The sequence below is a fragment of the Pieris brassicae genome, chromosome 10, assembly GCF_905147105.1.
Source record: "Pieris brassicae chromosome 10, ilPieBrab1.1, whole genome shotgun sequence".
Classification (NCBI taxonomy): Eukaryota; Metazoa; Arthropoda; class Insecta; order Lepidoptera; family Pieridae; genus Pieris; species Pieris brassicae.
In genome coordinates, this window is record NC_059674.1 from 18,092,900 (window position 1) to 18,114,720 (window position 21,821).

The following is a 21,821-nucleotide window of genomic DNA, read 5'->3' on the forward strand; positions in this document are numbered from 1 at the left end:
GTTTGTCTCTTTCTACGTAACGCCTCAACTTTTCGTGTTACACTTGATTTTACTCCTCATAAAATTTCCGTACCGGGCCTTATAACTCAAATCGTTTCTTAAGGAGTAAACTCCAAAAAGTGTCAACATCACATCAGAATACCTTACTTCTGATCTGTTCAAGTCTAGAGTCCTGTCAAAGGGTTATAAGCCTTGTTAAACAAGGCGAGCGACTAACGAGGTCGTATGTTCAAACCCCGGCTATGTCCTAATGGTTTTATAGTTATTTTAATATGTGATAGAGCGAAGGAAATCATAGGAAATACATCTTCAGACCTAGTCGTATGCAAGGAAGCTTTGCCTTTATATATCAATAAAACGTATTTTGAGCGAAAAAGCAACAACTGTAGGTTCAGAAAAGGTTATTTAATATAAAATTATCTACACTAATATTATAAAGAGATTTAATTATTTTTATTGATTGATTATTATTGATTATAAAGATTTGTACCTATTTTTGTATGTTCGTAATGAATAGGCTCAAAAAGTACTGGGACGATTTAAAAAATTCTTTCACCAATAGAATGCTACATTCTTCCAATTTGACATAGGCTACATTTCATTTTGAAAAAAATTAGCGATACTTAGTAAAATTGGAACAATGTAACCGAAGGTGTAGAAAAATTTGTCTTAAAATGTCTTTCGTCGAATGCGCTGCCGAAACTATTAGCGATAGAACAAAATAATGTACAACAATACTGAATAACATCATAATGTCTACAAAAAACTCCGGGGTAGCATATGTCCAACTATTGTAGTTATGTCACTACAACAACTTTTTTCTACAAATAAATAATGGTCTACCCCGTGCGAAGCCGGGACGGGCTGCTAGTTTAATATAAAATTATAAATGCAATTGTTTTAAAAGCAAATATTTTCGTACGTAATATGAAATACTTTTTGTATAGTCTAATATTACGTGAGTAATGGAAAGTGAAGTAAATAATATATATATAATGAGTGTTATTAGTATTACGCACATTAATCACATCGAAAATTATGTTTGTCGCGTATTTTCGTACGATTTCCGCGTTTTGGTTATTATCGTAACAATTTTATGATCTTTTATTTGTTTAGGTACTGATACATTGCTACAAGAAATATTGAATGTGACAAGGCAAACACGAATAGATTAAAAAAAAAATAATTTATAAAAAACCAAAGGAAAATGGTGACTTCTGGTGACTTCGACTTAGGGATCCTAGAAATGTACTAATCCCGTAACGCACTTGCGAGCATTCTAGCAATGTCCAGTGGAGGTCCAGAGTGTCCATGGGCGGCGGTATCACTTAACATCAGAAGAGCCTCCTGCCCGTTTGCCTCCTATTACATAAAAAATATCTATTAAAATTAATATGAAAAAGTATTTGTATCATCACAATCGAAGATTTAAAGTAGTCTCAATCTTTGGTTTACAATTTTAATCAAAATTTTATTATATAACATCATGTACATATCACGTCTTTTTGTTTTACAGCTGGACCAGTTAAGTTAATGAAAATAATATAAATTAAATATTAATTAAATTTTTAGAGTCGCTTTGATAAACAAGCCCGTATATAATACGAATGGCGTATTTAAGTTGAAAAAGTCATTATTATTAAGACTTCATTGCCAATACTGGAATTGTGAATCTTTTTATGAAGTCGGATAATAAATTAACGTAATGATGATTCCAATGTATATTTTTTGTCACATCGCGTTGCGCAAGCGTTCTCGTTATGTAGAATGTGTGGCTTTTACCAGTTTTTTGTCATTATAAACAGACTTGTTGATCAATCTGTGTTGTATCAGTTGAATATAGTTATTTTTCTTCTATCTTGAAACCAACCACTTGGAAATAATATATGAGTTATTCAGCTTGTTCTTACAACGTTAATATGCTATATGTGATGAACACAAACTATCATAAGTATTTGAAACGTGATTTTTTTCGTTTAAAAAGTACTGAAATTATTTAAAAATTCTAATCTATGACAATTTACGCTTAACGTGTGGTCAAAATATGTTTACTCATAACTTGGTCGTAATTTTTACTATTATAAAAATTAACACCACCAATACCTACAGTCAAAATCTGCTATAACGACATCGAAAAGACTACTCATATTTGGTCGTAAAAACCGATAGTCGTAAAAGCCGATGAGGTTGTAAGGAAATAGAATTCAGTTGGGACCTTTGATTTTGGTCAATATAACTGGTATGTCGTCGTAAACGGGTTTAACTGCGTTTACTGCATATAATGTTATATATATAAAATAAATATATATTCGGTCTAATAAACACATACGTGTTACAGTTTTTTCAGCCAAAACTTGATACGCCTGACCGATTTTTCTGTTTCTGTAATTTCAGTATACCCATTTTTAAAGTATATTATATAATTCTTAATTTTCGTCTTTTTACGACAAACTCGTTTGTCAATAGCGGTTTTAGTAATACAGCACTATAAATAATCTTTATACAGCAAAACTTTTTCCGGGTCAGCTAGTTTATTTATATTTTTCTATTTGCTTTAAAAAATACAAACAAAACGCAACAATGCACAGAATTTCACATTAAATACTATGAACTGTGAAAACAAGTAGTTTAGTAATGAATTATGTAAAATTATTACATAATTATCTACATTTGTAGCTCCGCGATTGTTTGTCGTTTTTATTTAGTGATCTAGTAAGCTCTTGAGCGAAAATAGGGTTGGCATTCTTATTAATAGTGGCTTTCGACGTAATACTAATAACAATTTATTTGCAAGAATATGATAGGATCTCAACTGTGATATTCGGCCACACATGCGAGCCAATTTGTCTTACACAATTAAAAGGTAAAATTATACAAAATACTCACGTGCTATGCAAGACATGAATCCATTGGTCCCAGACATAATCCCGTTGCCAGTTGACTGGATAGTATATGCAGCAGTACTGCCGTCATTTAGGTCAAAAAATTATCTGCAGGTCTTGTTTTTGTTAAAATTCATGTCGCGCTTTCGAGATATTGTCTCGTATCGATTGTCAATAATCAGTCTCTTTCTCGGTCTCCCCCGTCCTTCCTGCCGCTAGAAGACGATAAATTCGTGATAGTCAGTTCCTACCTCTGACTTTCTTACCTTCTTTTCTCCACGCGTAAACCTTGATATATGATAATACCTTCTTGTACAATTATCTATGTGTTGCCCACGTTCGTTTCTCGTTCCTGTCACTACTCTCTCCGTCATGTTGTACTGTTTCTTCTCTATGGCAAGCGTAGAAGTGTGAAAGCAATTTTCCATTTGCCCGTCAACAATAGAAAGTCCTTTGAACCAAGGACAATTTTAACAATTTGTTTCTTGATGTGGTGACGTTATTAGGCTCATTTAAGAAAAATATAATTGGCCTCATCTTTCACGTCAATCAATTAGACAATGTCTTATTTAAATATCACCCTTGCTTTTCTTCTTCGAAGTCCTCATTAGTGACGATCGTGCCGGCCTTGAAAAGCCCTAACCGATACGTCGACCTGCTGCCTCCACACCACTATCCTCAGCTTGTTTTGCATTAGGGATGTTAATTGACTTCATTTGGTCACTACGAGTCCAGCTTGTCGAGACTATTCGGATCTCTGGAAGGAGCTACACGTTTCATAATGATAGTTGACAGTCTTGTGGTCTTTTGGTTGTAAATGGATTTACCAACAGTATTATCACCTTCGATACGAGATGCTTTGACGAATACCTTGTTTTATTAAAAGTACAAGTGATACACATTCGGTAGCCCTACGTATTAACAATTCTGTGTTAGCTAGCTCAGGTCATTGTTGGCGTTTCACACGAACTCTTACTTTCCTTAAAGAATACATAATAGATTGTTGGAAAAAGCTTGTTATCTAGAATGACATGTACAATCAATGTGGAACATTTTCATCTAAGTTTCACTAAACTTTCGTGTAAGTGACAAGAAGGGTGCCGGAGAGTTTCTTGCCAGTTCTTGCCCGCTCTACGCCCTTGACTTGCGAACTGGTTGTAAATGTAAATTTAGATGCAATTTAACATCTGTTGATATAAGTGTATTTGTTTATCCATATGAATATAGTTATTTTTGAGTTTAAGTTAGAAACTCTTAGGTGAGACTTGGAGGTAATGCAATGAAAAAAAAAACATGTTTTACATATGTCTCTTCGTCGTAAAACCATGACACAGAAGGAAGCAAAAGTGTTATTAGTGCCATTAACGAAAAAGGTAGATTAAACGTTTAGTTTATGTTATAACTACGTCTAATTAAGATCAATAAATGTCTTATGACGTAACCCAATTTCGTTATAATTAAAGAGAAAGAACGACAATTATCTTTTATAAAAACACGAAAAAAGGAAAGTTAAATAAACGCTTATTAAACTACATTTTAATAGCTTGGTTATGGTTTCAGTCCGTATTTAAATATAAAATTAAATTTGGGTCGATTTTCCAAGTCTATAGACTTAGGTCTAAGCTAAATAAAGTAATTTTATTAATGTAATAAGATTTTAAATGAAAACAATAATTTTAGTGTGAACTGATTGACTCCACTGATTTCTATCATACGCTATATTGCACTAGTCCAGTCATTCATGACTGTTGGTTAAAGCATTTTTTTTACCACGGCCAGAAGGCTTTTTGCGCGTCCCGAAAGCTCGTTTGCTCCCCTTTTTATAAAAATATAACGATAAATTGCTTTCTGAATAACAGAAAATATTGCCAGAAATTCCTTTAACTGTTAATACCTTCTAACATAGGATAGAATGAAGCCCTATAACTGTAATAGTAAGATTATGATAGTCAAGACTTGAGACTAGACGAATGTCAAAATCCGTTATGTGTTTGACATACAAGAGCCTTACTCCAGACTCTGAAGTGCCAAAAACTGTCACAGACACAGCCCACGCTTATAACAACACTCAACTACACTCTCTAATACATGCACACACGCACCCATTCACACACTCACACATTCCCATATCTATACATAATGCCTTATAAGACCTGTGTTTGATTAGTTGTCATTGGGGCACTCCCTAATGTGGGAACTAGCGATATATGAATTTTGTCACAACCTAAATAAAGTTTTTATTATTTATTTTATTTTATTACATGGCGAAATGACTGAATCAAAGTCAAGCCGGCTTCTCTATGTTGACTTTTACCCAAGATATAATTGCTCACAATGAGGGAAAATACATTTGTGCATAACTACGGTTCGAAGGTCTGATAATTTTACCTCGATGTTGATCTAGTGCCTTGATAGTGCACTACTCTGCTGTAGTATGTTCGAATCACGCTTGTTTACCAATGGCCTGTAGTCCACTCGCTCGTACCGTGAAGGAAAACATCGCGATGAAAGCTCTTTGACCCCCAAATCGACGGCGTGTATCACAGAATCCCGATCCTACTTGCCTATTAAGAAAACTCATACAATAGATATAGTATTGTGAGGCTTAGAGGTTGAAGCGCCACTGTTTTTTTTTACATCTAATTATTTACTGTATATTATGCAATTTTGAGGAAGTATTTTATAAGTGGTTATAATTCGCAACCACGTTTTAAATTTGCGATTATCGTTTCACATTTATTAGTTTCTTGAGTCAAAACACCTTGCCTTACCTCAGCCCATATTAGTTTCTTGCAAGTTAAAATTGAACCATAAATGTTGCTATATGCCATCGATCTTAGTAGATGTGTTCCATTCCGTAATATAATATTAAATGGTTATCTAGAGCGCTGTTATAGTGGCTTGGCTGGCATAGTGGCTTCATCGTGCTACTCTCATCCCTGAGGTCGTAGGTTCGAGCCCCAATGGACTTTCTTTGTATGTGCCCATTTAGCATTCGTACGAAGGAAAGAATTGTGAGGAAACCGGCTTGCCTTAGACCCAAAAATTCGAAGGCGTGTGACAAGCACAGGAGGCTGATCCTAGTCCGCCTATTAGATTGACAAATGATAATGAAACACGTACATAAATGTTAGGCCCTGACCTAAAAAGGTTGTAGCACCATTCATTTTTTTTTATTTTTTTTTAGTTATCTATAAATCATATATATCATGATATAGCAGTCACTGGTAGACCACAATTTTTAGGAAGCCCTTGAAATCTTTCTGATGATATGATGTAGTCAGTTCCATAGACTAAAATAATAGTCACACAACCGTTCACAACAACAATTGTTCCGCTGGGAAAATACGATGCTTAATGGTAGTCAGTTAATCCGGCTAACGTTAAACTTGGTATTAATATTAATAAGTTTACGAATATATTTCTGCAATTTATTATGAAATGTGAAATTTGTAACTGTTCTTTTAAATAGAAATGTGAATGTTTCGGTTTCAATATAAACTTGAAGATGAATTCTTGAAGCACTATTTTTCTTTATCGCTTTCATGTTTCAAATAAAACATTTTGTAAATGATACTGATATTTATCAATGGATCTACTTCCATCATATATCATCAGAAAGATTTCAAGGGCTTCCTAAAAATTGTGGTCTACCAGTGACTGCTATATCATGATATATATGATTCATAGATAACTAAAAAAAAATAAAAAAAAATGAATGGTGCTACAACCTTTTTAGGTCTGGGCCTAACATTTATGTACGTGTTTCATTATCATTTGTCAATCTAATAGGAGGAATAGGATCAGCCTCCTGTGCTTGTCACACGCCTTCGAATTTTTGGGTCTAAGGCAAGCCGGTTTCCTCACGATATTTTCTTTCAACGATCGAGCAAATGTTAAATGGTGTACAGCCGGGGCTCGAATGTTGACAGTAGCACGCTCAAACCACTAGGCCAGCACTGCTCTAGATTACTATTTAATGGGAAATTTCTACTAATATCGATGGCGTATACCAATATTTATAGTTCAATTTTAACATGGCCTGAGGTAAGGTAAGGTGTCTTGACTCGAGTAGAAACTTATAAATGTGAAAGGATAATCGCAAATTTAAAACGTGATTGAAAGCCATAATAACATTATAAAATACTTCCTTGGAATTGCATAATTTACAGTAAATTGCTTTGCGGTCGGTGCTTTGCTATAAATGATAGGGATTTGGACAAATAGCTTATGTCAGAGACACGAGCAGAAAATATATTTTTTAAACACGAATGTATTACGTTATTTACAGTTAGAGTGATCATTAACTGACATTTAAATAACTGAAGAAGGAAGTTATCATTTCGATGTGTATGTTCAAACTCTCCGTTCTGTATTCGAATACCAGCTGTTTAGTTCCAGAATAGAAAAATTACCTAGATGTAGCGCCATCTGCCGGGCTGATTTGTGAATCTAAAGCATCCAGGGCGCCGCCCAAACGCATACAAAAACTTCATTCAAATTCGTCCAGCCATTTAAAACGAAGTTCAGTGAGATACATGCGCACAGTAGAATTATATATATAACTACTTCACTGACCTAAACCGTTGCGTAAGTCAATGTCAACCATGTAAACATATATCGGTTTAAGGTTATAATTATCTTTCTATTAAATAGTTAATATATTCGAAGTATATCTTTATATATATATAATTCTACTGTACGCGTGTATGTCACTGAACTCCTAAACAGCTGGACCGATTTGAATGAATTTTTTATATGCGTTTGGGCGGCGCCCTACATGGTTTAGATTCACAAATCAGCCCGACAGATGACGCTGTATCTAGGTAATTTTTCTATTCTGTAACTAAACAGCTGGTATATATATAAATCCTCTATGCATGTGTTCGTAATTAAACCCGTAAACGGCTGGACAGATTTTGATGAATTTTTTTGTGTGTTCAAGTGAAGTCGATAATTATTTACAGTATTTTTTTATGTGTAAGACGTGTACAGGACCGCGTCTGTCGGATCCCCTAGTAATATTATAAAAAGTAATTTGATGCAATGGCTTCTTAATGCCAAGGCTGCATATTATATATGCATGAGGCTCACTCAGGCTTTCTTAGTGTTATAAGCGTGGCCATTACGTAAATCGTCAGGCTGAAGCTCCGAGGGTATAGCCCACTCCCTTAAGCATTTCTAATAGCATTTATTATTTTGTTGTACGTGAGTAGTAAATATAGAACGTAAACAATATAATCAACTAGTTAAAGGGTCCTATTGAATCAGGAACCGTACATTAAATGACTTTTTTTAACTGCTAACACCAGTGGGTAACAGAAAAAAAAATCCGCTATAAAATTATCAAATATCGCAGTAAGATAAATAGCAAAAGACGAAGCAGGGCTGCCGGCCAGCAGGCTCCTACTCGGCCATAAATATCATGAGGTTATTTCCGGAGTAGTTGTCGCCCGGTCCTATAGGCAGGATATAAAAATGAAAATGACGTTTCATTTCAAATTAACTAATTAATTTTATTAATGGCGTTCTCGAGTCTACATGGTATATAGAAAATGAGTGTACAAATATATTTAATTATGTTCTAATTGTAGCCCGGTTCGTCGTTGACTATCTTCATTCATACAATTTTGAAAACATTCATTAACAATACGCGTGTTTGATAAATATCGGTGTATCCTTTACAAAGTATCCGGCATTTTTGCTGCCACAACTGAAGTATGGAATACCGCCGTAGGGCGTATTTACCAACGGCAAAGTAGAACTAAGACTTCTCTCCTGGACAGGCGTGATCCAATAGGCTCACTCAACATCAGGTGGGATTTTGGCCTATCTTCTGTCCAGCTCCGTATAAAATAAGCTTCATTATATCTAATGTAATGTAGTGTGGATTCATTTGTTTAGTAACCAAGGTTGTCTTAGGTAGCCAGCGTAAAATCCTGGCTAATTTAGATCCTTCCAGAGGGTCAGAAATTTCCTAGGCACTTGCAGGGCTCAGGGAGCGACCTCACGATTAATTATGTATGTCTAAATTTCTTGCTCTGTGTTATATCAAGATACGCAATTACATAGACCTTCGTGGGTATGATTATCTCAGTGCCTGCCAGGCAAGTGGTTGAGCAATTTCTAAGAACGTTTCAAGTCGTTCAATTTGTTAGATAATTCATAATAATTTTGTATCTAGGTAGGCTACTACTACTACTTATCTACTAGACATTAGAATAATTAAATTCTTGATATTGGTCATATAAGTTTTATCTGTGATACTGATATAACAAAGAACAGAAAAGAATGCATCGCAATACCTTATTGATATTTTTACGGACCACCTATCCGATTATAGGAAATGCATTCTCTTATTAGCTTAGGTTTCTTTGTGATATTTTTTTAGTTTTTGTATTTTTTTGTAATATTCATCTATGTACAATTACTTACATATACTATAAACATTATTGTGCGGCCGGATCTAATACCTAGGCTACACATAGATTTTAGTTACAACTTTTCAGTTTTGCTTACCTTTGTTGTTTTTTAGGTGCGACTGCAAATAAATTATACGTATATGAGTACATTTTTATATATATATTGTCATTTACAGATGGGCAGTGTCAACGGTGATGACTCGGCAGAACCACATTCAGCTGACGGACTTCACCACAACAGCCTTCATACCTTTGTGGGACATGTGCAATCACGAGCAAGGCAAGGTAGAGTTGTACTTCCCTACGACTTAGCAAGCTTTAACATTAACAAAAAAACACTTTTCATTTGTTTCTATTTCACTATAGTAGTGTTGACTTAAATTAACTTGCGACTACTACTGATGTCTGAAATCGCAGCTTGGATAGGGATTGGTCTATTGGTCTTTCTACGTATGTGCGCATTTAACACTAGCGTGTCCTAAATCTAATCGACATGTCAAACAGAAGGAAGAGTTGTTGCTGAGGATTATCTTTTAAAACTATTTTTAGGCATTTATTAGTAATTCAAATGTTTTTAAATATTTTTTTTAAGATTATAGTTAAGCTAAAAGTATATACATTATTTAGTAACAGTGATAAAAATATTGATTATGAGCACTGTTGGCCTAGTGGCTTCAGCATGCGACTCTCATCCCTGAGGCCGTAGGTTCGATTCCCGGCTGTGCACCAATGGATTTTCTTTCTATGTGCGCATTTAGCATTAGCTCGAACGGTGAAGGAAAACATCGTGAGGAATCCGGCTTGTCTTAGCCCTAAAAAAAGTCGACGGCGGTGGTCAGGCACAGAAGGCTGATCACCTACTTGCCTATTCGATTAACAAATGATCATGAAACAGATACAGAAATCTGAGGCCCAGACCTAAAAAGGTTGTAGTGCCATTGATTATTATTATTATAAATATATTTTATAACATACTTCCAACTTACCGTAAGTTTGTTTATCAAGGTCCTTATTAGATTTAAATCTTATTTTAGTTATAATTTATTTGGTAAGCATTATTCATAGTTAGAACATAGCCGTGCAAGTGTTTTATTGATAATTAATAATCCTTGCGTAAGAAAATTTCGCTTAGATTTTATCCCAAAGCGGTATAAATAAATTTCCTAATAAATGTATGCAATTTCAGATCAGTACGGACTTCAACAAAGACGGGAACAGAGGTGAATGTTATGCCAAACGCGACTTTAAGCCCGGTGAACAAGTATTCATTTTCTATGGCGCTCGACCCAACGCAGACCTCTTCGTTCACAATGGGTAATTATATTTGTTTTATCATTATGTCTATTAATCAATATACAGGTTGTATCGTAATGAATGGATAATATAGTACCTGCTGGTAGTAACCGTTGTGGCAGTTCAGAATAATATATTTTGTGTTTTGTAAGTCGTCTTTCGACTTTTACGAAAATTAAATAACGTACAACTGACAATGGGTGTCAATATTTTTTCTGCTGCAACTGCAATGCATTAGCTATACACTAGTTCCAATCCTCAAATACATTTAATCTACGAAGATTGTGATATCAGCAATCGAGCTGCAGCACTCTATCATATTCCTTACCCTGTATAACGTTTGCAATTGTGAACCTCTACATAATAAAATCGGGCTTGATTCGGAAGCGTAAAGATTGTCAAACGAATGATGAATTTATATACAGTTAGAATGATATGTACAACATGTTATGTACTTTATACATTGACATAAATAAATAAATATCGTTTGATACATTGCAAGCTATCACTAAAAAAATAAAGCAGCAGTTAAATAGACATCTGTTGGATAGGCGGCCACTCCAATAGGTTATGGGATTGTGGCCAAACACCTTCCCAGTTCTGTATAGAAAAAATGTTTTTTATAATTTTGTATAAATGGCTCGTTCTATATTTTTTAAATTTTGTATTAATGGCTCGTTACATTTTTTTAAATTTTGCATTAATGGCTCGTTACATTTTTTGAAATTTTGAATTAATGGCTCGTTCCATTTTTTTAAATTTTGTATTAATGGCTCGTTACATTTTTTAAATCTTGTATTAATGGCTCGTTCCATATTTTTAAAATTTTGTATTAATGGCTCGTTCCATATTTTTTAAATTTTGCATTAATGGCTCGTTACTTTTTTTCAAATTTTGTATCAATGCCTAGTTTACTTTTGTATCGAATCTTCTTTTTAAGTTTTGTATTGGATTATGGCAATTTTTTTGTTCCTATTCACTGTGTCTATTCTCTGATAAAGCTGATTTCATTGAAGGGTTTTGTACGGTTTTAAACAAAGTGCTTTAAATAATAGAGTTGTTTTTACTCTATATTAACCACTTGCGTACAATAATGGAATAAAGCAAAATATCGAAGTGTTTCGTTATGTAACGAACGAATGCAATATACCAGTCGAAGAGAGTGCCTACGTCTATACTCTTGGTGTGTAACTCCGGCGATTTAGATAATCCACGCCACGCATAAAAACTAAGAAATCCTGATCCTAATTTACAGCCTTGGCTCGTACAGGTTTAATAATCGTCTTTTAGTATAGATAAACATACTGTTGACGTTAGTAAACAATTTCCTTTGTAATACTATGATATAATAATCGCGTAACTGATTACGCATGTTGCATCACTGTGCGGACTGTTATATCGATTATTGCCAAATAATTGCCTTAATTACGTACTTTATAGAAGAAATGTGTATTATATAACATTTATCATATGGTAAGTGTAAAGGGAGAAATGTTGGCCTAGTGGCTGTAGCGACCCTCATCCCTGAGGTCGTAGGTTGGATATCCCAGGCTGTCCACCAAAGGACTTTCGGTCTATCTGCGCATTCAACATTCGCTCGAACGGTGATGGAAAACATCGTGAGGAAACCGGCTAGCCTTAGACCCAAAGAGTCGACGTGTGTGTCAGGCACAGGTGGCTGATGACCTCTTGCCTATTAGATTGACAAAAGATCATGTACCGATTCTCAGGCCGGCATGGCATTTGCTTGCTTACTGGTATTGCGTGTCCATGGGCGGCGGTGTCACTTAACTTCAGTTGAGCCTCCAGCCCGTTTCTCCCATGTTATATATAAACATATAACACAACGCACACACAGAAACACACAAAATAATAACAACAATCAAAACATTAAATAACAAAAAAATATCGAAAGAAAATAAATAAATAATACATTAAGAAAAACACTTATTGAACGGATTAAGGCTATGTATTATTTTTAAAACTTATAGGTTATTTACATAATTCTATTTTTTTTCCGACGTTTCGCGTACTTTTCAGCGTGCGTGGTCACGGTGACTGAAGACGACAGGTGTTAAATGTCAAAAGTATCACAGCTGCAGAGAAAGTTGTTTTATCTGTATTTCTTGCCCCGAAGTTGATATCGACTAAAAGATGATGGGTTTTTGCAAAAATGACTCACGGTGTCCTCTGTTTTCGCGGATCGTTTGTCTTGGGGTTTTAATTTGGATATTATTGTAGCCCAGGTGTTTGATAATTTTAGGCCGTCTTCTCTATTGAAATTGGGGCGTTTTTTTTTTCAATGGCTTCGCGTACCAATCTTGGGAAGAATCTTTCTTTCGCAAGTACTTTCGGTTGGTCAAAGCGTATCTAATGATTACGCCTATGTAGCGTGTGTTCACAGACTGCTGATTTTGTGTGTCGTCTATGGCTTATGTCGGCAATGTGTTCTTTGAGTCTGCTGGACATATTGCGTTTAGTTTGCCCTATGTGAGACCTAGCACCTGTTTTACATGCTGTAGCTCCTCCTCAAGGTGGGCAGCATCACAAAGACGTGACCACGCACAAAGAAAAGTACGCGAAACGTCGGAAAAAATTTAGAATTATGTAAATAACCTATAAGTTTTAAAAATAATACATAGCTTTAATCCGTTCAAAAAGTGTTTTTCTTAATGTGTAAAAGCTATTTTAACAATAGACAATACTAAATAAGGTACATTTTATGTGTGTAATGTGTGTGTGGTAGATACTGACCCTGACTCAGTATTATGCTATGGGGCAGACAGTTCAACAGCGCTGGTCGTTCTGCTAGAGACCACAACAGTTTGCGCCTCAGACGCGAAAAAAGAAAAGTAGTAAAAATTTACATTGTAAGTAAAGAGTCTTGGAAGATTTGTGTAAAAGTGATGTAAATAAGAAAATAAGAATAGTTGTTATACCCGCAAACATTTTGAACAAAATATGTACGCGCGCAGAAGCGATTTTTAGGTATCACTAGGGTGGTGTAGAGTTTGACGTTTGCGTCCCGTGCTGTGTACGATGCGCAAATATTCCCCCACTCCCTTGTTTAATGCTCAAGAAGTTTGCCGGTATCTGTACTAAAACAATTATTTTTATAAGAATATATGGTTGGAGAACACATCTTGAGGGTGTTGAGGACCTCACAATTCATTATTAAAATGACAATCCAAGACCCATACAGAGTTGCAGCCCACTGGATTGCTATTCTTTGTAAATTATCCATAGGTTCATGGGTTTGAACGCACGACCGCAGGGTCAAAGCACGCATAGTTGAAGGCTGAGTTTGTTACAAATGATATTTCATTTCAGTTTCGTCTACCCGAACAACGATTATGATTATATAACTCTAACAATGGGAGTGAGTTCAAGTGATGCGTTACGAGAGTTGAAAATGTCGCTTTTGACAAAGCTGGGGCTAAATAATGTCACCCAATACCGACTTTACAAAAAGGGGACAATTATTATGCCCGAATTACTAGCATTTATACGGATATTCAATATGAATAAGGGTAAGTTTTACTAATATCTGACATTTTATATATATATATACAATAATGCAAATAATTCTCCACTCCAATTGAACACACAAAACTTTATCAAATTCTGTCCAGTCGTTTAGGAGTTTAATTACGAACACATGCGCAGAAGATTTATATATACCAGCTGTTTGTTTTCTGTTTACATACATAACCAAGATACCAACTGCAGCACCATCTGCCGGGCTGAATTGAAACCATCCAGGGCGCCACCTAAACGCATAACAAAAAAATTCATTCAAATCAGTCCACCCATTTAAGAGGAGTACAGGGACATACACACATACAGTAGAATTAATTATTTAACAATGTTACACTAAGAGTACTTATAGCAGTGTTGGCCCAGTGGCTTCAGCGTGCGATTCTAATTTGAACACTTGTTGAAATGTTTTTTTTAGATGAATTAGAAAAATGGAGCAAATCCGGTCTCCCTAGTGATTTGGTGTCGTCAGATGAATCCAGCGCGAAGGAAGTGGGTTGTGATATCGACGCACGCGCATACAATTATTTATTGACGCGATGTAATATTTTGATCTCAGCGTACAAAAAGTTGGAGGTAAAGGATGCGGATACTCAAAATAGGTGAATAATTGTTATTAAATATTAGTCTATTGTTATTTTCACATGTGTATATCCTTTGTGTAACATATTTCCATAAGTATCTGTCTGTTCCCATGTTATATGTGTGATGTTGTTGAGAGCAAAAATAAAAAAAAATTATGTAGTTTTACCGATTACTTATAAATCTTTTTCTGAAGTTTTATTGAAGAATTGCTTAAATAAGTCGTAATTTTTACGTTCTAAATTCAGAATTATCAATTAACGCACTTCAAAGTAAAATATGCATTTTTTTTTCAGAAAAAATATCAAACTCCTAAAGGAATGTGAAGTACAAATACTAGAAGATGCCATCGAATATATAAACAAGACAATAGAACAATTTAAACCTATCGCATAATACCAAAGCTATTTGTATTTGTGTGTTTGTGATGATGCAGTGCATTTTTGTGTATTTATAAATCAAATTTATTAAAATATATTGTATATATATATATGTCGCAGATTCAACGCGATTAATAATTGCAAAATTGGAGTTACTACCGTCGTCCGACATTATAACACAGTCAGTGCGCACGTCCGGCGCAGGCGACGTTCGAAACTCAAGTGACTAAAGAATTCACTTACTGCCACGAAACAGTCGCGCCACTGACATTTGGTAGATCACACAGACTAGGCATTGTCAATTGTCAACGTTGACAATCAACCTTACCATACCACACCGCATTCTACGACTAACTTCATAGTGGCGGGAATTTTAAAATATTAATTCTCCGACATATAGTATTTAAATCATTATGTCGTGAAACAGCCATTTAGAGATGTTTTGTCAACAGCGCAATTAGAGTAAAAATTCTCAATTAGATATTAAAATGAATGTGTCCCTAAAGTTACCTGTCAATTGTCATTTTGACAATTTACTTATAAAGTTTAAAAAAATATTGGGTGTATACTATCGTATCAGGCTTAGACGGCTGATGAAACAATAATCAATTAGATTATTACGTCAGTTGTCATTTTGACAATTTGATGGAATTCTTTTCACTTGAATTTAGTAATGACAACTGTCATCTGTCAAATCAGAAGCCAATTCGCGCCTCGTTGTTAAACCTAAAACATGACAGAAGGTTACTTTAGTTAATGTGTGATTATTTATGTAATAAGTATACAACACTACCAAACTTAACGTATTTTTTATTTATATTTGCGATAATCGAATTTATTTTTTTAATTACATGCGCACAATGTGTTTATTTTTATTCAAAAAATTAATTAAAATGTTATATTTCGATTTACGCCCGGGTTCTTAACGGTTCGTTAATTCTACCACACGTTACGACAATCCAAAATTTAATGACGTAAATCCTGATATATTAGAATATTTATTATGGTAAAGTGCAATATTAAAACGAATTATAAAATAAAACAGTATTTTTACGTTAGCTTTTACTAAAAACTATGTTTTAATATACGTGTTTTTTTATTATAGTGTCTTATTTCTTCACTTCGTTCAAGTATTACGTCACACAATTTTTGAAGATTCGTTCCCCGTAACGTTATCTGTATCCAATAGTTAAACGTTTCATGACCACAACAATGACTTTTTTTTACTTAAAACTTACCATAATGTGGTGTAAATTATTGGAAAGTGGAAAATAATATTAACAATAACGCGTAATTCAATCCCCATCCCGCATCGTAACCTTAAACAAGAGGACGAAAATTCGATACATAATACTAGAACGCTAGAATATTAAGGAAACATATATACTAGCGGATCCAATAGACGTTATTCTGTACACACGTCTTACAAATTATTCTCGATTTCACTTGAACACACAGAAAAGTTCATCAAAATGTGTCCAGTCCAGCAAGCTTTATATATTAGGTTTTAGTAGTGGTTAGATTGAATGATTGATTACCTATTGAGATGCAACGCCATCTGCCAGGCAGATTTGTGAATCTAAACCATCCAGGGCGCCACCCCAACAAATTCTTTTAAATCGGTCCAGCCGTTCAAGACGCGATTAGTAACATACACACGTACAGTAGAATTATATATATATAAAGATAATAGTAACCCAAACTTTAAAAGGTGACAATATAATTAAGAAGTGAGGAATTAAAATGGCAAAAGATGATTAAATGAAAGTAGTTGGGATTCCCGACGACTGCCTCACATCAAAGTTCCCCAAAAACGTAAAAATCATGGTTGGCCAAACCTAAAAAAAAAAAAAAAAAACAAGTTTGTACTCTACCCCCACTAAACAGGCCGTGTGGAGTCGAATGCACCGTTCCAGAGATAGCTTTCCCAAAACCCTTGCTAATTACTTACTAATCACCACCTTATCAGCTACGAATGCGTCGTTATCTACTTTCCTACATTCACTAACCCGATCTATGGCTCTAAAAGAAAAATAGAATAAACTATGTCTAACCTAACCTAATCTACGGGTCTAAGCAAACAACAATAAATATACCTAACCTACATTAACACCATTATCTATAATAAAATTAGATGTAAGGGTTACATATTTAAATAAAACATTTTTATTCCAGGTATTATTCTTTTATTTATATGTCCATTATATTTCTATACAAATTTACTAGCACCGTATCATTGTTCTCTGAGTCACACGTAAAATTTCTAAGGAAGTCTTCTAATCTCATCCCCCTGAACTTGTAATATATGTATCCCAAACAGTACTCTCCGCACACCGCCGATAGGTAATCCTGAACCGTAAGGCTATTGTATCTCCACATGCAACAATTCCTCCTTAAAAATCCTTCTATTGCTTCAATCGGTTTACGTCCAAACGAATCAAAGTATTCCCCAACTCTTTCAACGTTTATATGAATAGCCACCCAATGAGACCCCGGCTGTGAATCAGGGTCAAGATTGCATATGATAAGTGCTGGCACCTGAGCATACATCGGCAATCGATTTGAAGGATATACGTTGCTCTGGAGGCTGGGATGTATTCTACGAAGACTCATTTGCACTTCTAGTGTGTTCATACTTTAATATGCGTTTACTCCCCTACTCTTTCACTCTTTTACTGACTACATTTATTACTATCAATTCATATTTGTACCAATGTATTTAAACACACATAATATGATCTCAACATAAGTAATGAGTCTCTTTGTAAAAAAAGTAATGAAGGTAAATAAAAACCATGTCATATTCGATTACATTATATTTTATTATTCTTAATATCATAATAATTACATAAGTGATTGCTTAACTACTATAATCCACACATACATTTCTGTTCTTATCTATTTCTATAATATTTGAAAACTCTGCGTAAACTACACAGTTAATTGTTTCAGGCAATGCGCTCTCGAATCTTACTTCCATTCTTACACTACCATGGCGTACAAGATTCCAATGCACATTAGAGTTAGCCGACAAGTCAGGTGTTAAATCAAAAGCTAGTAAACAGTACCGATTTGAATATTGCTCCTTCGATATTCCATTACCTTCGTTAAGAAAATGTATACCGGTGCCTGAGTACAGGGTGTGGTATGCGCTAGTAAATACATCGTTTGGAAATGATGGTTGTAACGCTTTTGAAGGTATCTGTTGACCATCTATATATAGGCTAAATGAGGAAATACCAAAATTTTCAAAGTTGAAAGGATTTTTACCATAACTACCGTTGAATGCTGTATTATTCACAAAACCTATAATACATCTCTTAGGAATTCTTCAAACTTCAAAAGTAATGAAGGTTAATAAAAACCTGATAAGGTTATTCGTTTATATTTTCATATTCGTAAATATATTTTATTGTTCTTAATATTATAATAATTATACGTATACACACATTTCTGTTCTTATCTATTTCAAAAATATTTTAAAAATGCAATGACTATTAAGATTGCAAAGGGTATTTAGAGTGCCCTTTGTATTTATTATCCACATTTTACTGATAGGTATGGATACTTGTTCAAACATGCAGTCGAGTTGAATATCGTAACTAGATAATGATATCCATTACCAGTCTATATAACCCAATACTTGTAGAAAGATTTAGTATTGTGCTCTAAGTTTGACAAAAGTGAAGTGGTTGAAAGTTTGAAATAATAAACAACAATGGAGGTAAGTTATTTATATTTTTTAAATTTGGTTTCAGTAAATTCTTTAATAATTCCTATTTATTTTTTGAAACGCATTTTGATTTGTTTATGTTATATTTCAGTCTTCATACAACCTGAAAGATGTGGAAAAATGTTTCAGACCATATAATTATTATAATTTATCTGATGATGAAGAAGAGGTTTTAAACATAACAGAAAATAAAAATAAGAAGACCAATCGTTTAGATGACTTTTTTCTTCAAGAACCTGACCGGAAGAAGAAAAAAACTAAACTTTCTTCAAGTGTTGGCCGTGCAGGGAAGGAGGGAAGCATATCATATATATCGACTGATAAAGATGATGGAATGGACGCTGACATACTTGTGAAAATGGAATTATATAGTTTAAAAAAGTTGAAAGAAATCCCAGTGGCACAACATTGGAAAAATGCAGATATTCGTGTTAAATATTACATGAAAAACGATTCCAACATTGATGTTCAGATAAAGGATATTGTATACAACATAACAAAGGGGATATCCGAGGAAGATAGTGTAAAACGTTACAGTTTTAAAAATGAGTTTCATTTAGTTTCTTCATGCTTCAGATTTTAATACCATATGTTTATATAATTAAGTAATGTTTCAGTTTTCCACTAGTATAAATACTGTTACATTGTACAAAGTCAATCATTGTGCTTTTTGTTGAAGACCTTTGTGCATTAAGGTTAAAAGTGTGAGACAAAAAACAGTTGTGAAACGAATACATATATACAATGTCTCAAGAATGTGTTAGTGTTTTTTTTTAATGAAATGGATCATGAATTTGAAAGCTTATCCATTGATACAAATGAACTTTTCAACGTTTGTGATGAAATAGAAAGAAATGATTTAAATCACCTATTCTATGATCAAAGAATGATGGTGCTATGTGATGAATTCGATGGGAAACTGTGAGTATATTTAATAATCATATTATATATATATTATTATTTTTTTGATTTCTCTATTCGCATTTCTAAGAGTTAAATATAATAAAATTTGTATTCGATAGGGTTGATCAAATGGGTCGTGGAACCAAAAGGAAAGCAGCTGTTGATATTAACTCTGCTGACATCAAAAGAATAAAATCTGGATCGAACATGCATGCATGCATGCAACATCTTTCACGGTCTTCACAAGAGCAATCAACATCGAATGAAGGTAATAATTTTAACATGAAATTTTGCTGTATTTGTAATAGAAATGTTTCCAAAAAATATTTCGCTAATCATCTAAGGAGCAATGCACATAAAAATAATGTAAATAAAATACAACATTCAATAAAACCCAATGTTAAGATAATTGAGACTGCGTTCGGTAATAGAATAATAACCTATAGAGTAACTTCAGAAAATCAAAATGATTTACAGTTTGAGACACCAGAGTTATTTCTTGCATCAGTCAAAGATACAATATTTACAATAATAAATAAATCTATAGAAGATCATACAATTTTAAAAATAAATTTCATTTTATATGGTGACTTTGTTCAGGAAACAAAAAACATTAACAACACTTTTGATTTCCAATCAATGAATTTTATTGTTTGTATTGGTGATGATTTAAATATATTTTATACAACTCTCACGAAATCTCTAATAAACTATATAAATTCATTCGAGAGAAAGGATAGTGGGTGGAGTCTGAAAAAATTTTTACATTTGGATATGAACTTAAATCAATTTAACCCTTTAAGAGGAAAATCCTTTATTGAGTTACCACATGATATAAAAATAAAAAAAGCTGTGATCAATGTTAAAAACACTGATGACGCATGTTTTAAGTGGGCACTGTTATCTGCTTTATTTCCAATTCATAAGAATTCGGATAGAGTATCATCATACACCAAATTCAGTCATAAATTAAAGTTCGGTAATATTAAATTTCCAGTTAAATTAAACGATATACACAAAATTGAAAGTCTTAATAATATAAGCATTAATGTTTTTGGGTTAGAATATAATGAACAAAGAAAAAAACATTGTATTGTTGGGCCATTGTATTTTACAAAGAATAAAATGCAGACTCATATAAATTTACTATATTTGACACAGGGTAAAATCGGTCATTATTGTTATATAAAAAATATGTCACGATTAATAAGTAGTCAAGTTTCGAAATCCAAGGAAGCTATATATCTATGTGACTTTTGTTTACAATATTTTTCAACATCTGAACGTTTAAATAACCATCAAATAAATGATTGCAGACATATTTGTACACAAATACCAAGCTTAGATAAAAATAAAAGAAATTGGTGGGGTGATATTGTTTCTGAATGTAAATTAAGTTTTGATAAATTTCAACGTAAATTGATGTTACCTTTTGTTATATATGCGGATTTTGAGGCTTTTTTAAGTCCCTTAGCATCATGTTCAAACGATCCTTCAAAATCACATACAATAAATGTACAAAAACATAATGTGTATAGTTTCGTATACTACATTAAATGCTCATACGATGATAAATTGTCTAAATATGTAACATATACTGGTGAAAACTGTGCTTTAAAATTTATGGAAACACTGAAAGATAATATGACAACAATTGTTAAAAAAATTGGTTTCCAAAAAGTTGCTAATAAAATATCACCAATACAGCAAGATATACTTAGCAAATCTAATCATTGTTATATTTGTGATAAAATTTTGTGTGGGAATTCAATGATTTACTACGATTGGTTTACTGGGGAATTTGTTGGGGTCATACATAAAGTTTGTTCAGAAAAATTTAGAGTACCTTAAACTATACCAGTCTTCTTGCACAATTTAAGTCATTATGATGCACATTTTATCGTACATGCCTTAAACTTTGATGAAGGTCAGGTAGAAGTTCTCCCACAAAATAAAGAAAAATACATATCATTTTCAAAGGTTCTTAAAATCAATAACAGTAATGTAACTTTACGTTTTGTGGATTCCCTAAAGCTTAGCATAGCTTAGATACCCTTTAGCAAAAAATTTAACAAAGAATAATTTTAAT

General features: G+C 33.6%; 1 protein-coding gene across 1 annotated transcript in view; it reads left to right on the forward strand.

The window, feature by feature from the left end:
• Window positions 1–15,223, forward strand: part of LOC123715377 (actin-histidine N-methyltransferase) — a 29,972-nt gene extending 14,749 nt beyond the window's left edge. The window contains exons 5-9 of the mRNA XM_045670363.1: window positions 9,481–9,589; window positions 10,491–10,618; window positions 13,928–14,127; window positions 14,553–14,736; window positions 15,013–15,223. Coding sequence (XP_045526319.1) covers window positions 9,481–9,589; window positions 10,491–10,618; window positions 13,928–14,127; window positions 14,553–14,736; window positions 15,013–15,112 — 721 coding nt within the window. The 3' untranslated portion in view covers window positions 15,113–15,223. The remainder of the gene's footprint in view (window positions 1–9,480; window positions 9,590–10,490; window positions 10,619–13,927; window positions 14,128–14,552; window positions 14,737–15,012) is intronic.
• The last annotated feature ends 6,598 nt before the right edge of the window (window positions 15,224–21,821 follow it).